The sequence below is a fragment of the Platichthys flesus genome, chromosome 22 (genome assembly GCF_949316205.1).
Source record: "Platichthys flesus chromosome 22, fPlaFle2.1, whole genome shotgun sequence".
NCBI classification, from domain to species: Eukaryota; Metazoa; Chordata; class Actinopteri; order Pleuronectiformes; family Pleuronectidae; genus Platichthys; species Platichthys flesus.
Genome location: NC_084966.1, coordinates 3,063,111 through 3,078,029, shown reverse-complemented (window position 1 = coordinate 3,078,029; position 14,919 = coordinate 3,063,111). Strand labels below are relative to the sequence as shown.

The following is a 14,919-nucleotide window of genomic DNA, read 5'->3' as shown; positions in this document are numbered from 1 at the left end:
TGTTCTTTTAGTCCTTCCAGTATGAGGATGAGGATATTTGAAACCACCCTGAATGTTTGAGCCCAGGTCTGTTACAGTGTTCGTGCCTAAGGCCCCTCTACACCACCAAAGCACAGAGACGTTTCTAGGTAACAAACACACTCTCACTAAGCTGTGATCGTACAGTATTAAACACAGTAGTGGCCATACTGGATACTGGACATCATACTGGTGGTGATGATCTCCGTAGCAGTCCATCATTTCAGGGCTTCTGTACCCTCGGGAGCGACAACACACTGCGCGATGTGACACTGAGCGCTGCCAAAATCAAATCTAGTGACCAAACAAAGGCAGAGACTGATTAACTGGAGCCCCCCCCCCCCCCCCCCGTCAGCGGCCAGCAGGGACATCTTTGTAACTTAGTGTGCTGAAATGCACCCGCTGACCCACATAGCTCGGTATGAATAATGGAATTCTGGCTGTAAAAGTGGGCACTCTCTCTGTTTCCACTCAGTGCTCAACAAACTGCACGGGGACGTTGAGGGACTCTGGCGCCCTTGTTGCCTATTTTCACCTGACGTCCATCAGCTGAGAGTAAACACACAGTGAATTTACATCAGGAGGTTTACGGCTCCCGGAAGAGTTTGTAAAGTGAGATTAAGTGGCTTCACTCTCCATCACATCGTGCCCACAAGTTTACCCCGTCCATTAATGCTCCAGATTACAGCTCGTAAAATTGCAGTGTAAATAGTTTGTCCGTGGGAAGCAATGAAATACACACTGTGCTAGTGCAGCGGAAGAGGAAGTAACAAATGAATGTTTAGGACTTGCTATATCGAGAATGACAAATTACACTGGAAGTACTTAACAAGTTCATGTTAAATATGGAGCTGTGATGGTGAGTGATCTGATTTTGAGGTCCAGACATCTGCTCAGCTTTAGAACTTGAGTGTGATTGCACATCAAGGGTCTCAAATCGGTTGCATCAGAGATCAATGTTCATCGGGAGGCGAAGAGGAGAAGGAAGATCTAAAGGAGGAAAGATGACAGCAAGCAGGTCTTCTTCTTTGAAACACTTGATATGAGCAGAGCGTCTCTGACAGATTCAGTGCTGACACTTCACAGCGTCTCAGATTGACAGAGATGGTCTCACAAAGTCCACAAGTGAGGAGACCCCTCAGCTTCAGCAGTTGATGGAGCACAAGCTCTTGGTTCACAGGTTGCACCTTGAGATACGATATACCAGCTCATACTCTCCCAGTCACCCCCTGCAGCTAGGACAGGTCTTTTTCAACTTTGACATTTGTCAAGAGAGCGAGGAAACCAGGTGTCTCCACATCGGATCTGATCTGGTAGGAAGATGGACAGAGAAAGTGATTTTGAAAGATCACTTTCCCTGCTGGCCGCTGATGTTAAATTGAGATTTGTGGGACAGACTCAGTTTCAACCTTCCATGGGATTCTGAAACTCTGCTGACTTTCTCGATATCAATACTTAATAAATCCTCCTTTATTTTAATTTAATATCATATTATAATAATAACTTATTACATCTCCTCCAGCGAAGTTGTTTTCTTCCTTCAGTATAACACAACAAACAGATTTAATTGCTCTGTTACCTCTCATTTCTCACAAGTTACTGGAGGTCGTCATTATTCAATCTGTGCTCAGTGATTAGTCAAATGAATTCCTCTCTTAAGAGCTGCAGTTAACATTGTATAATTCCAACTTGTACAGTGTATAGGTGTTTAATTTATCTCAGTAAGTATTTTATTGACAGACTGTAAATAGAGGCAGTAATGTTAACTATCACCTGTGCGTCACATCAGATCTGTGTAGTGGTGTTGTACTGACAAACACCACTTTTCATCATCAACAACAGAGGAGTTGGTTTGTCTGTGTCGTGTCACTTCCTATAAAACAGATGGACTTCTGCCTGCTGCACGAGTCGTACGGTGGCTGCACAGGTCCACTTTTTATTAAGGTGGCCAGGGAGGAAGCCTAGATCCTATTTTGGGGGGATGGGTGCTTGTCAGCGGCGAAGCAAATATGAGAGAACTGCGAGGACAGATAAAGATACCGTTTGTATTTCCAAAATGTCATATTTTACATTCTGGCTCCCTGGTGCACTAGTGAAATAACAGACTGTGTTTTGAATGCAGGATGGAGGTCACAGGGTGAGGGAAAGTAATTCAGCACACAGGGGAGCTGAGAACACAATGTTTTTGCAGAATGACAGATAAAAATAGCAGCATCTGCCTGTTTTATCGCCCAATCTCAAGTTCAAAATCAGCTTAGAAGTTACAAAACTGGCTCCGTCCAGGAATTACACTGGATCCTTGGCGACCACCCAAACTACAGCTGATTAGAGCCAAACCCTGAGGCCAGTGGAAACCAGATAAACACTGTTTATGCTCAATTATGCAGCTGCTGTCGGATGATCTTTACTGAAAGGAGGTGATGCTACAAAACAATACTTAATGTCGATATCTGTACAAGCAGCCATCCATGGCGACATCTGACATTTGCTCTCTCCGAGCCAGCAGCTGCATGCCAGGCGCTTCCTCCACTGATCCCTGACATTTACTGCAGACAAGGAGAGAGCAATTTACTGTTAATGAAACGTGGCCTAGATACACTGCTGTGGTTTATAAATAGTCACCTTCAGTGGCTGTGTTTACATGCATATAGTAATGCTCTGATTGCAAGAAAAAATTTGCCATTATTATGAATGAATTTTATTTTCAGATGATAAAATGATTTCTGAATTAGGAACACTTAAATGACCAGTGTGTAGAATTTAGGGCTATTCATAGTTGTTTATTTTTCATGAATGTATCATCACCTGAAACTGAGAATCATTTAGGTTTTGGTAGCTCAGAATGAGATCTACATAAAGAGGAAGTCCACGTTCCTGCAGAGACTCACAACAGTCTCTATGCAAGGCCAGGCGGGGTGGGGGGGAGCAGTAATTCAGTTGGTTGCAATCTGCGACTTCTCTCTCCCTCCAGCTGAGACGGGCACTTAAGATTCATAAATCTGAACTCTCGTACACCACTGTTGTGCATGTAAACATGGCCACAGAGAGGACACTTCATCGTGCTGCACCAGAGGAGGAAGGATGTTCCGAATGTCGCGATGCATGAAAACTTCCCTCAACAGGGACCTGAAATTCAGCAGACCCCAGGAGGCAGCTGAGTCCAGCCCCGTCTCACACCTCGGACCAGGGCTAATCTATCGTGACAGCCGCCCGTGCACACCCTGTGGGTTGCCACACTAACAGACAAGTGGTTCGATAACAGAATATTGATCGGGTGTCTTCATTTTATTCCCCTCTCTTAGCCTCCCCCCCACAAGACTAATCTATCTGTCTTATGAGGCGCAACTGTGGCCTCTTCTACGTCCTTGAGAAAGTGAATGAACTCCCGAGGACGTTTGGTAACAACTCTCAGTGCCACTGATGATGATGATGATGGTGATGGTGATGATGATGATGTGCAGATGGAGCAAGGGTCTGGGGCTTTTTGAAGATGTCATGCACAAGAATTTGATGTTAACAGGTGAAGATATACTTTTCTTTTTGCATGTGCATGCGTGTGTAAACGTGCGGTAAAAGCCTCCCAGTCTGACATCTTGTTTCTTTAGTAGTGGGTCGTCACTGGGGACAAAAATCCAGCAGTTCTTGTTGTTTCTTTCACAAAGAAGATGGTTTCCAGTGTGTCCCAGCTGTGTCACGAGTAGTAAATCAGTAAGACTGGTTTACTACCCGTCCCCCCACCCCTGCCCAGGACAGGCCTGCTGACTTTTTGGCTGCCGGTTCAAATACCCATCATTCTTAGCTCCCACACTTATGTTGAGTCAAGGCAAGAAAATACATCTCCAGACCGTAATCCAGTGAACAGTATTCCTCAATGCTCAATCCTCAAAGCTGCCCCACCACCATCACCACCCACACAAACTCCAACCCCCACCCAACCCCCTGAACACCCCTCCTGGTATGCAACTGTAGAGTTTCCACCTTGAAATTGACCTAATAGTACTCCTCGTAGTTCTTGGGATTGAGGCAGTACAGGATTCCCCCGCCGAAGGAGAAGATGGTCCCACCCCAGGCCAGGCCGTAGCCCCAGTTGAACTCGTGGTAGATCCTCAGGTTGATGCTCTCGATGAACTTGATGGGGTAGAGGACCAAGCTGCAGGCCTGGAGGACGACTGAAAGAGACGCAGAAGGGATTACGACAAGGGAAAGAAAAAACGTACGTCTTGTTGTGTCAGAGGTTATGCTGATCAGTTTAACCTCAGATTAATGTGCATGAATGAATTACATTTCAAACTTTTTTTTTTTTAAAGCCTCAACATGATGTATTTCCCAGTAGGGTGTCAATATTTCATCTCTACTTCCTTGATTAATAATTGAATCACAAAGTACATTCAGAACAAACTCTCTCTGATGCAAAATGGGTCTCCTGTAAAGTTTAATGAGTTTTGGCTTCATGGGATTTGGTCACATACATTTTTTCCTTTTTTTTATTGCAGTCATTTACCAAGCAGTTAAGAAATACTAGAAAAATTTGAAAAACTAGCATAAACTCGGTGGAGAAAAGATTTGCATGACCTGTAGCACATTGTGGAAGAAATCAAACTTGATCAAAAGGGTCAGAGTCTGACAAAAGTGGGAAAAGAAGGGATGGAGGGATGAGGGAAGGCGAGGGGGGGGGGAGTGTTGGGGAGACGGGGGAGGAGATGGATGGCAGCGCAACACAGGACAAGCCATCAATCATTATTTCTTCAAAGGGAATTCATCTTGTGGGAACACAAACAAGCTCTGGCACTTTCCTGCATGAAAATCTAAACACACGGGCTGCATAATTTCAACAAAACACAAATATAAACACAGGCGGCATGAAAAACAAGCCTTAAAGAGGTGCTTGCTTGTTAGGAAGTGAGAGTGTGATCTATCGCTCACTGGGGGACGCTTTATAGTCCACCCAAAAAACACTCTTTACTATTTACTCCCTCTGTGGTTATGGTCAAACGTGTTTCTAATGTTTGTTTGTATGTTCAATTATTTATCAATCACTGATCTGTTTCCCAAGCTCTAAAATGATATCAAATTATTATATTATTAAAATAATGAAGCACCTCTTTAAAGTTTGTGTTGAAATACCAAAACCTCCAGCAGCATCCAGGAGACTCAATTAAAGACATAAAACATATAACTATAAGTATAATCCATGCAGAACCAGTGGCACTCCTACTCCACTTCAGGCTGTAGAAGTTCCTGTGTGTGTTTGTTTGCTGAGGCTAAAGAGAGAACAGCTTCTCAATCCCTGCAGCAAGCACAATGATTCTATTTGAAGGAGCAGTCAAATGTCAATCCAGAAATAATATGGATGTTTAACTCTCGTCCTTTTACGCTCTTCATTTTCATTTTTCACTCACACTTTGAGACCATTTTTTCGGGATAAGAAAAGTTCCAGTAAATGATAAATCACAACGTGTCTCTAAACCTCTGCACAATCCTTCTGAGTTATTTCCACTTTAGTGCCGAGTTTTGCTTCTGTGGTTTGCACAGTGAGATTGAGAAAACCCCTCTCCCAAGCAACACATGCAAAAGAAAAAGGACATTTTCATATTATTCTGGGAAGTGAAAATCCAGAAACTTCCCAAATGTCCAACTCCAGATTGGGGCTGACAGGGGAAATTAAACGGACAGACGTGACGCCCGCTGCGACTCTGCTGGGCTCCAATCATAAAAATAGGATTTTGTCTAAATGAGTTTGAGGGCGAGAGAGATTGTGAATGTGAATGTGAGCATGCAGTCTGTGTGCCTTTTTAATCAGTAAGTGAGGATCATCATTTAAATGCATGTCGGTTTCCAATGTGATTACCCTGCAACCTTCCAGTTACCTTGTCTAAATTGGTTAATTAAGTAATCTGTTTGTGTGTGTGAGTCACTCAGCACAGTATTTTAGTGCATAATGAATGAGTGGCCTTTAACCCAGGACTGGTGTGATTGTGTCTGGACAGTTCTGGTGCTCATGTGTTCACTGACCTGCAGCGAAGAGCATGAAAGCGACGGGTGCGTAAAATCGCCTTCTCGTCCCGATGCACACGGCAACCAGAGCGATAAGGAATGACATCAGCACCAGGGCTCCACCCCCTAGCAACAGGGCCAGTGTAGCAACCTGCCAGTCTGGGCAGGGCGGGGGGGCAGGGGAGAGAGGAGGAAGATGGACAGAAAACATGGTTAAGAGACGTAGGAAGAAAAGAGTGACCTCAAAGCAAAGGATAAACATTTAGTTTACATTCATGAATAAATGCAGTATGCATACCAGAGCTAAAAATGAAATGCACAAGACCTTGATGGTGACCTGGGAGGAGAGACAGAGCCACGCATTATTTGATTTGACATTTTATATATTACTGCCTTTATAGTATGTTGATCAGGGAGAGAAGGATTGTTAGAGGCATGAGAGAGGGAGGAATGAACAATAAAAACAGGGAGTTTATTTATGACGGAAAGTTAAAGCACATGGAAGAAAGACAAGAAAGAGATATAGATCGAACAAGAGAAGGAGGACAGGAGAAAGGTCATAAATAGGAAGTGAAGAATTAAAGGAAGCATGGAAAGATTGGAGGGTTAAGGAAGGATGGTACGTCAAGGGAAGGTAATAAAGAAGAAGGGGATGAGAAAAGGAAAGAATGAGTGCAATGTAAAGATTGAAGGAAGGAAACGGTAGAAGGTAAGAGTGAAGGAGGATGGAATAGATGAAGGGGTATAGACTGAAAGAGATTGAGGCAGGAAGGTAGGATGGAGAAAGATAAGAGAAGGGGGAATAAAGGTATGAAAAGGAAGTGATGACATATTGTGTGAAAGAAAAGAGGGAATAAGGTTAAACAGCCAGTGGAAGGAAGGAAGGAAGCTCAGGAGGCAAGGTATGAGAAGCAAATGGAAGGAAAGAACGATGGAAGGTGAATGAACAAAGGGGAGAAAGGAGAGATGGAGGAAATATAAAAGCAATTGAGGAACAAATGAGTAAATAGAAGTACAGAGGGAATCAAGGAAGCAGGGGGAACTGAGGAAAAACAGGAGAGACAAGTTAAATGAAGAGAGGCTCAGTGGCAACGTGGCGGAGAGCATCTCCGAGAGGGTGATGGGGGGGGGGGGACACATGCAGGTGGAGGGGCACTGGCATAGTGTTACAAGGACAGACAGAGGGCAGCATGAAAAGAAATGCCAACAGGAGGAGAAGGGCAGGAGGAGGAGGAGGAGGAGGATGGTGAAGGCAGAGGGGGAGAGAGGGGGTGAGGAGGAGGAGGAGGAGGAGGGCGTGAAGGGACTGGGGACAGAGCAGTGCCGAGTGAAAGTAATGAAGAGAGAAAGCACTTAGTATATCTGAGCTGCCAAAAAGCTTCAGCTAAAGAGCTTTGCTGGCACATTGTCAAAGTCTCTCTGCATGTACGTATATATATATATATAGAGAGAGAGAGAGAGAGAGAGAGAGAGAGAACTGAACTACCCCCCCCCCACACACACACACACAGATACAAACTTATTTACAAAATATTGCATCAATGTCAACGTTTGTGCGTATTCAGCTGCTCAGCCAGCACAGGTTTTATACTCTGCACAACTTAACAAGGAGAACGAAGAGACGAGATGTGAACATGAAATATACTTCATGTCACATAAACACACAAGGAGCTGGACATGTTTTAACTTGAGCAAAAGGCCTGCACGTATCCCAGGGCTTCATGAACAAAGACTTACATCATAAACGAACAGAGGCAAGAGAAAAAGTGTGAGACACATGAAGAGAAATAAGAGAAAGAAGTGGAGTTCCTGGTGAGCTCTGAGACTGAGCTGAGCCGTCGCACACACACACACACACACACACACACACACACACACACACACACACACACACACACACACACACACACACACACACACACACCACTAGCATCTGTCCAGTTGGTACATTGACTCTTTGGGGTTAATAAACAGAGACCGCACAATTTTTCCATCAGTCCAATTTGTGCAAATAACACAAAATGGAAATTCTCACCACTTTCTATCTGTATATATTTAGCAGGTAGGCAATAAAAACTTTAATTTGCTTCTGCAAACACGGAGGCCAGTAACTGATTGAGTCTAAATTAAAGATTTGATAGTGAAGCTTTTAAGGCTCATCCATGCTCCACATAGGACAGGAGAGCACGACTCACACGTCTTGTCATTTAATCCACAGGGAGAAAAGCTCTGGCTGTTCTTCTGACCTTTCCTTCCACCTGTCAGCCCTCACGCTGTGATCAGATGTGGGGCTGTCAGATTGGCAGGCTAATGTGAGCTGCTGTAAAACCCCAACACCAGCAAACCTGAGAGGGCTATATCATACACAATACAGGACTTAAATAATCTGTACTCCTTAAGGACAGACACTAACCGATAAACATCCAACTGAAAGCTCTGGATCAAACATAGATGAAGCACATCTGTCAGAGAACCGGAGCTGTGGGTGTGGAGTCAAAGTCACTGCACAGCAGATTGCTTCACTGCAGAGCTATTTAAGTGAATTCATCTTTTTTATTTCACTACGCATAATGTACAAATACAGCCAATGCCTAAATTTACTGCTCTAATGTGGAATGAACGACGGATGGAGGAGGAGAGAGATAAGGAGAGATGAGAGATTTAGAGGGAGCGAGGAGATGAGATGCAGAGATGGATAGTGATAGGCAGAGAAAGAGGGAGGAAATTAAAGATGAGCAAGTGGGATGGAAGGATTATTGAGAGCGATAGAGAGCAGAAGGAAGGAGGGAGAGATACAGCTTTATGAGGAACTGTATTATTAAAATTATAAAGCAACTTAAAAGCAGTTTGAAAGATGTCGCTGATCAGGACGGACGTCTGGACAAACACCTTTCCTGTCAACAAGGATGACATGAAAACCAAATGTAGTCGTTTCAGCCTTTAATAGAAGCCGGTGACCTGGAAGGACGCAGGTCTGGATGGACCCTGTAAGTCTGATCTGTTCTTATAGGTTGGCCCTTCAAGCAAAAGAAAAACAAGGAATCACTAAAGGTCAATTCTAAAACAGCAACAAGACTGAGGTAAATCAGATGCCCCCTGAGATGCCCCAAAAGTCGTCCTGTATCAGAAATGCAACTAGAGATGCAGGAGAGGAAGGATGGAGGTGGAGGGATGCAGGGATGGAGGGATGGAGGTGGAGGGATGGAGGGATGGAGGGATGGAGGCGCAGAGTGAAAAGCAAGCTCGCAGGAGGCTCAGGTGGTCCATCAGGTTTTCATATTCAGCTTCCCCTGAAAGGACAGAGAGCTGGTTTGCTCTTTTGGAAGCGGCGGGGATGAAACGACAAGGCACCAAATTGCCAATAACCAAGCAGACTCTAGATTCATCATTTGCATTTAATTAAAATCTGCAATTCAAATTAAACAAATTTATAAAAATTTACTCTAAAAGAAAAGCGCATTAGTTCAAATGGAGCGATGGAAAAACAAGAAGACGTTTTGTTGTAGACGTTCACAGAGACTCAAGTATCTACATATCTGTTTGGGGTTTATGTTAATTACGTGATAATAATTTATAATCAGTCTAATATGGATTTTTTTCACACAGCAGATCCGACCTATTATGATAATTCTTACAAGCTGATGAACCAAATGAATGTGGCAGATGGGAAAAAAATCATAAGAGGAATAACTACGATATATATAAGATAATAAAAAGATTGTTTAAGAGGACAGGTTTGTATATGCTGCCGCAGATCTATTTGTCTGGGCATACGCACATCTATGTGTGTGTGTGGTGTGTGGTGTGTGTGTGTGTGTGGTGTGTGCATGTGTGTGTGTGGTGTGTGTGGTTTGGCTCTGGTAGACAGGGGGGGGGCTGTGGGGTTCTTGCTATTCCCCTGTCTGTCTGCCACAGAACTGAATGCCACATCATTTCCCATTCCTCGTTCAGCGGCTACAAATAGAACGGGGTGTCTCTGGGGTCTCGCTGAGAGGAGAAATGGAGTCATAGGAAAGGAGGGGATGAAGGGGGTGAGGGAGGAGGTGAAGAGGGAGAGGAGGAGAACTAGTGAGAGGAGGTTTGACCCTGGAGAAAATGGAACTGAGAAATGGAGATGGAGAGGGCTGAGGATGGCGAAATTACAAAGGGGATATGATTAACATTAGAAATGTAACAATGAAGCCCTCAGGGAAGAGAAGGAGAAAGGAGGTGGGGAAGGGAGGAAGACAGGAGGGGAAAATGAATGACAAACAGAAAAGGAGATGAAAAGCTGGGAGCAGGATTGAGGACCGAGACAAAAGACAATTCGTTTAGGAGCACAGATGAAGGGCTGGGAGAGAAGCAGTGGATGGATCGATAGCCTGATAGTGAAAGATGATGGGGGCAGAGAGCGAGGAGTCAACAATCACAAGGTGTTTGGGGCTTCGATGGAGAATTACCTCAAATCTGTGACAACAAAGACCAGAGAACAGGGGAGCTCACAGGCTAGAACCTACACCACTGCTCAACATTTAAAATCATGAATCTGAGTGTGTCTTCAGTCATTTAGCTTCATAGTTGTAAATATGAATGAGTTAATATGCTGTAAAAAACATATCTTTGTAATCCTTGGTTAAATTAACTTAATATTGTGTTTGTGTGTGAGAGAGAGAGAGAGAGAGAGAGAGAGAGAGAGAGAGAGAGAGAGAGAGAGAGAGAGAGAGAGAGAGAGAGAGAGAGAGAAGTGGTAGTTTTATGGTGTCAGGTTGTAACCAAATCCGACAGTGAGTCCGGGAAATCTTCTCTCAAGGTCAAATGAATGACAAAGCTATTTGTGGTGGAAGTAGTTGTTAAGAAAAAGAGAGAGACAGAGAAAAAGAGCAAAAAGAAAGACAGGATGAGGAAGAGGGGAAGAGCAGGTTAGAGGAAGATGCTAAAAGGGACAATAGGAGGATTGGATGAATGAATGAAGGAGAATGTTAGGTCTGCTGTTAAGTCTGTGGGAGGAGGAGATTTACTGTGAGGCAGAGAGAGAATAAAGAGAAAAGGAAAGTGAGCTGGCTTACAGGTGTAAATTCTGTGGGTGTGTGTCTGTGTGTGTGTGTCTGTGTGTGTGTGTAAAATCCATCCAACACAACTTTACTTTAAAAAAAATACAACAAACAGCTACAAAGTGAAATGCAGAGAAATGTAATTTGTATCTAAAATTGCAATTAAAATAAAAAAAACCTCTCCTTTGTGCCTTTGTTTTTCTCTCAGTTCAATTAATTAGAGGCTGTTGATGTTGTGAATAAATGATTTCTTACTGAGGTATTAGACGATCACAGAACTCAACTGAACAGAGTTTCTCTACTGCTTGCTCTTGGAACCTGAGGAACTTGCTCCCTCATCCGTCTCACCCTGGTGTACCTCAGCCATTAAGAGACCCGAGGCCACTTTACACCTCGTCTAATTACTTCATTTGACTCAATTAGGCTCTGAAGTTCCTGGTTTTAATGAGTTTTCTTGGTTAAATATCAGTTTTTCTCAGGATTTTCTCCTGTAGAGTTGTTTAAACAGCTAAAGTGTGTAGAAGTGTTGTTATTCATGCTGGTATTTGGTAATAGAATATAATGTGTTTTTAGAAGGGAAGCTGAGGACTACACGACCACATATGCTGTTTTTCTTTATCTTATTTTCCAGTGAAAACATGTTTCGTACAAACTTTAACTTTAAAAATTCGAGCAGATTTGACTCAGCCCCATGAGCAAACCCACTGATCTGCTAATCCTGGCGATTCCTCTGGAACGTATAACAATCGCCACGAAGGTTCAGAATTCTAAAGCTGGTGTGACTGGGCCTTAAGGGCACTCGGAAAGAAGGAATCCAATTTGGATATTGATCTTTCTCTACTTACAGCGGTACGGGTGCCCGGGAGGATCAAACCTCCCCTAGCTGAGGTTCCCATGGCATACCACTGAGTCCCTGCGAACTCCAGCAGGGGCAGCACTGTCACACTGAATGGAAAGAATCTAAATTAAAAGAAACGGCTGCTTTGGTCTGTCTCTGTCTCTGGGACAAGCCGAGGGGAGCTGGCCAAACAGGGAGTGATTTATTTTTTAACATCAGTGTGTGCATTGGTAAGGCTCACACACATACAAGCCAACACACACCCACCGCGCCAAGACACCTAATTAGGCAGTCCTGGTCTGGAGACTGGATGTGTGTGTGTGTGAGTGTGAGAGGGACAGAAAGAAAGGAAGGGCTGAGAGTTGCGGTCACAAATTGTGCCTGTGTCAGTGTTAGTGTGTGTTTGTGTGTGCTTCTGTGTGTGTGTCTGTGTGAGTCTTAGAAGAGAAGGTGCAGACATGCAACAACAGAGAAATCAGAGAGTGACATGAAATATTCAGCTGGGCTTCAGAGGAGACTGTCCAGAAATAGGTCTCCTCTATTTGGTAGCCTCCTATTGGCACACACGCACACACACACACACACACACACACACACACACAAACACACACACACACACACACAAACACTAATTTGCACAGACATGCAGACACCCAGGCTGTATCTCACAAACACAGACACAAAAGGAAACACTGCAGCCATTCACTTCCATCCAGATACACACACACACTGTGCAGGTGCTACGAATGCACACACACACACACACACAAACACACACTAACAAACAGACAGAGTGTGTGTGTGTGTCTGGAAGAACTATGTGTGTGGTAAAGATGGCTGGAAGGATAGAGAGCTAGAGATATAGAGATATAGACAGAGAGATAGATAAGTGTCATCTTAAGTAATGAGCAGCCGTCAGCTCCTCTGTCAAACTGAGTGAAGCCTTTTCTACTCAATTAAAGAAACGCTGATGAACTCTGTTTCCCTGGAAGCCAAACCAACATCCGACGTCTACCTCTCCTGCCCTGCCCTCAAACTGCAGGTCCTCTCCCGGGCACAACAACAAGGCTGCTATCTAGACAACAAAAGAAGGGGGTGGATCGGATCATTAAAAAAGTCAGAGGGAGACGTGGAGGAGCTTCGGATCGAGCTTTGCACCAGAAGCGTTTTCTTTTTAACCTCCTCTTCCTTCGCCTCTGTTGAAATATGAATTAATTAGATGCCGGTAGGACAACACCCAGCAGAGCTCACATGCTTCACCGTGGAGGTGGAGGTGCTTTTGCTGCATTAGTCATCTACATGGTCACTATTATGAAGTAAAGAGCCTGAGTATAAAGAGCGTCACTTCTGACCAAGGCTTCATATTTTATTCCTATTTTCCTAAATGGATCCACAAGTATGTTCTGGTAAATTTATAATTTTGTGTTATAGTCTTAAGATTGGATTTTAAAACCCTTTCAGACGCCATAATGCTTTTTAACCATTAATTTGGAACCTAAATTACATACATCAAACCTTCATTTGGGGCTGCACCTTCCGTAAGCTATGGAAAATATTCTGAGAAGCTGGAACAACTAAATTTGTGCATTATTGTTGAAAATGACATAAGCAGTTGACTGATGATCAGATTTATTATTGATTTCTGTCAGATTAACCACATATTTGTGCCAGATTTGATACATTGAACAGACCTTGCAGCCCACCGGCGCTCCACCTCCATTTCTCAACATCCCCTCTGTGAAAGACCCGTGGCAGTCGGCGACTTGTGCTCCCATGTTCCTATGTTCCCAAATGTCACATGCCTGCAGCTTTTTGAGAAGGGGGGGGGGGGGGGGGGGGGGGGGCGTCTGTCGTTCTGATGCAGTCGGTTAATCCTGCACCAAAGTTACATTTCTATCTCTGATCCATTTTCTCTTCACAGTCAAAAGCTCGGATCAAATCACCTAAACTTACTTTGAGGGTGATTCTGTTTGAAGTGCACTCCAGCCCAGGAACATCCCTTCACTCCACCTCCACAAGAATTAATGTGGAGATCCCCGGTGGAGTCACAGGGGCTGTCAGGATGAGGCTTTGATATGGTTGGATAGAGACAGTGGGGGGGCCACAATACTGAGCAGGATAATATCTCTCCATGGCTTGTTTCACTGTACCCCTCTACAGGTGATGAAGCATCCCTACATCATCTTCATCAGCTTCATCTCCTGCTGTCAATCAGAACAACTCTTTGTGCCAGAACTGTAAAGCGTCCTGTCCAGTTTGCATGGGACAGGATGTTACTCTCTTTAAAAAGCTCCATGCATGCATTGGGACCCCCCCCCCCCCCCACACACACACACACCCCTCCCAGCTCCCCGTTACCTGAGCCCAACGTGCTGCTGCACTGCCAGTTCTCGGTGCTCGCCGGCTTCCAGCAGGACTCCCACAGGGACAGGTAGTACTGGTCGTCGGCGGTCACCCACGCCGGGCTCATCACGGCTCCCACGTCCAGACAGAGCGCCAGGAACACGCAGACCAGTCCGACCAGTTTGAGCGGAGTGAGCGGGGAGCTGCGCGCCGACTCCTCCGTCTCCGTGACAGCAGAGGACATGGTGAGGAGGCAGGAGAGGGTCCGGACCCCGGGGGAGGATGCTCTGGATGTGGATCTGCGCGCCGGTGCGTCCCCTCCTCACGCAGAGTGTCCGCTGAGTGCGCTGGATGCTGCCGGTGCTGGAGCCCCCGCAGCCGGCTGCGTTGCGCGCTGGACGGACGCTCCGCCTGTGGCGCACCGGAGACCTCTGTGTTTACTGCGCTGACGTCAAGGCTCTCAGGGACCAGCAGGTGCTACAGGGTCCTAGAGACAAAAGATCACGTATTCCTCGGTTTGTTTCGTGTTTTAAATGATATCACACTTTGGATTTATTATTTATCTGACAACAATATAATTCCATCTGCTTTTATCCCCTCGCGTAATCCCAGAGTTATTTCTAAGCCTTCTCTACAGGCTGGTAATTATGGTGTAAAAGAATAGTTCCCTTTTGTTTTCACTTTCAACCTTGCATG

At 44.7% G+C, this 14,919-nt stretch overlaps 1 protein-coding gene across 2 annotated transcripts; it reads right to left on the bottom strand.

Annotated features, from left to right (window-relative positions):
* Positions 1 to 356: 356 nt before the first annotated feature.
* On the bottom strand, positions 357 to 14,758 carry LOC133933842 (transmembrane protein 47-like). 2 transcript variants are annotated; one of them, XM_062381082.1, is made up of 4 exons: positions 14,239 to 14,758; positions 6,311 to 6,349; positions 6,031 to 6,171; positions 357 to 4,187 (listed from the first exon to the last, which is right to left on the bottom strand). In XM_062381082.1, exons 1-4 carry the CDS (start codon positions 14,465 to 14,467, stop codon positions 4,009 to 4,011), a joined length of 588 nt encoding a protein of 195 aa, XP_062237066.1. In that variant the 5' UTR covers positions 14,468 to 14,758; the 3' UTR covers positions 357 to 4,008. The 2 variants fall into 2 exon arrangements, with proteins under 2 accessions (XP_062237066.1, XP_062237067.1); XM_062381083.1 differs by lacking the exon at positions 6,311 to 6,349 and having other exon boundaries at positions 14,239 to 14,757.
* Between the last annotated feature and the right edge of the window lie 161 nt (positions 14,759 to 14,919).

Bases quoted from the DNA above. Each gene is read 5' to 3' on its own strand.
- LOC133933842 (XM_062381082.1), bottom strand. From the start codon at position 14,467: ATGTCCTCTGCTGTCACGGAGACGGAGGAGTCGGCGCGCAGCTCCCCG. The intron at 6,350-14,238 runs GTAACGGGGAGC...CTCTCCTCCCAG, and splicing joins CAGCAGCACGTTGGGCTCAG to GTCACCATCAAGGTCTTGTG. The intron at 6,172-6,310 runs GTATGCATACTG...CGCCCTGCCCAG, and splicing joins GCATTTCATTTTTAGCTCTG to ACTGGCAGGTTGCTACACTG.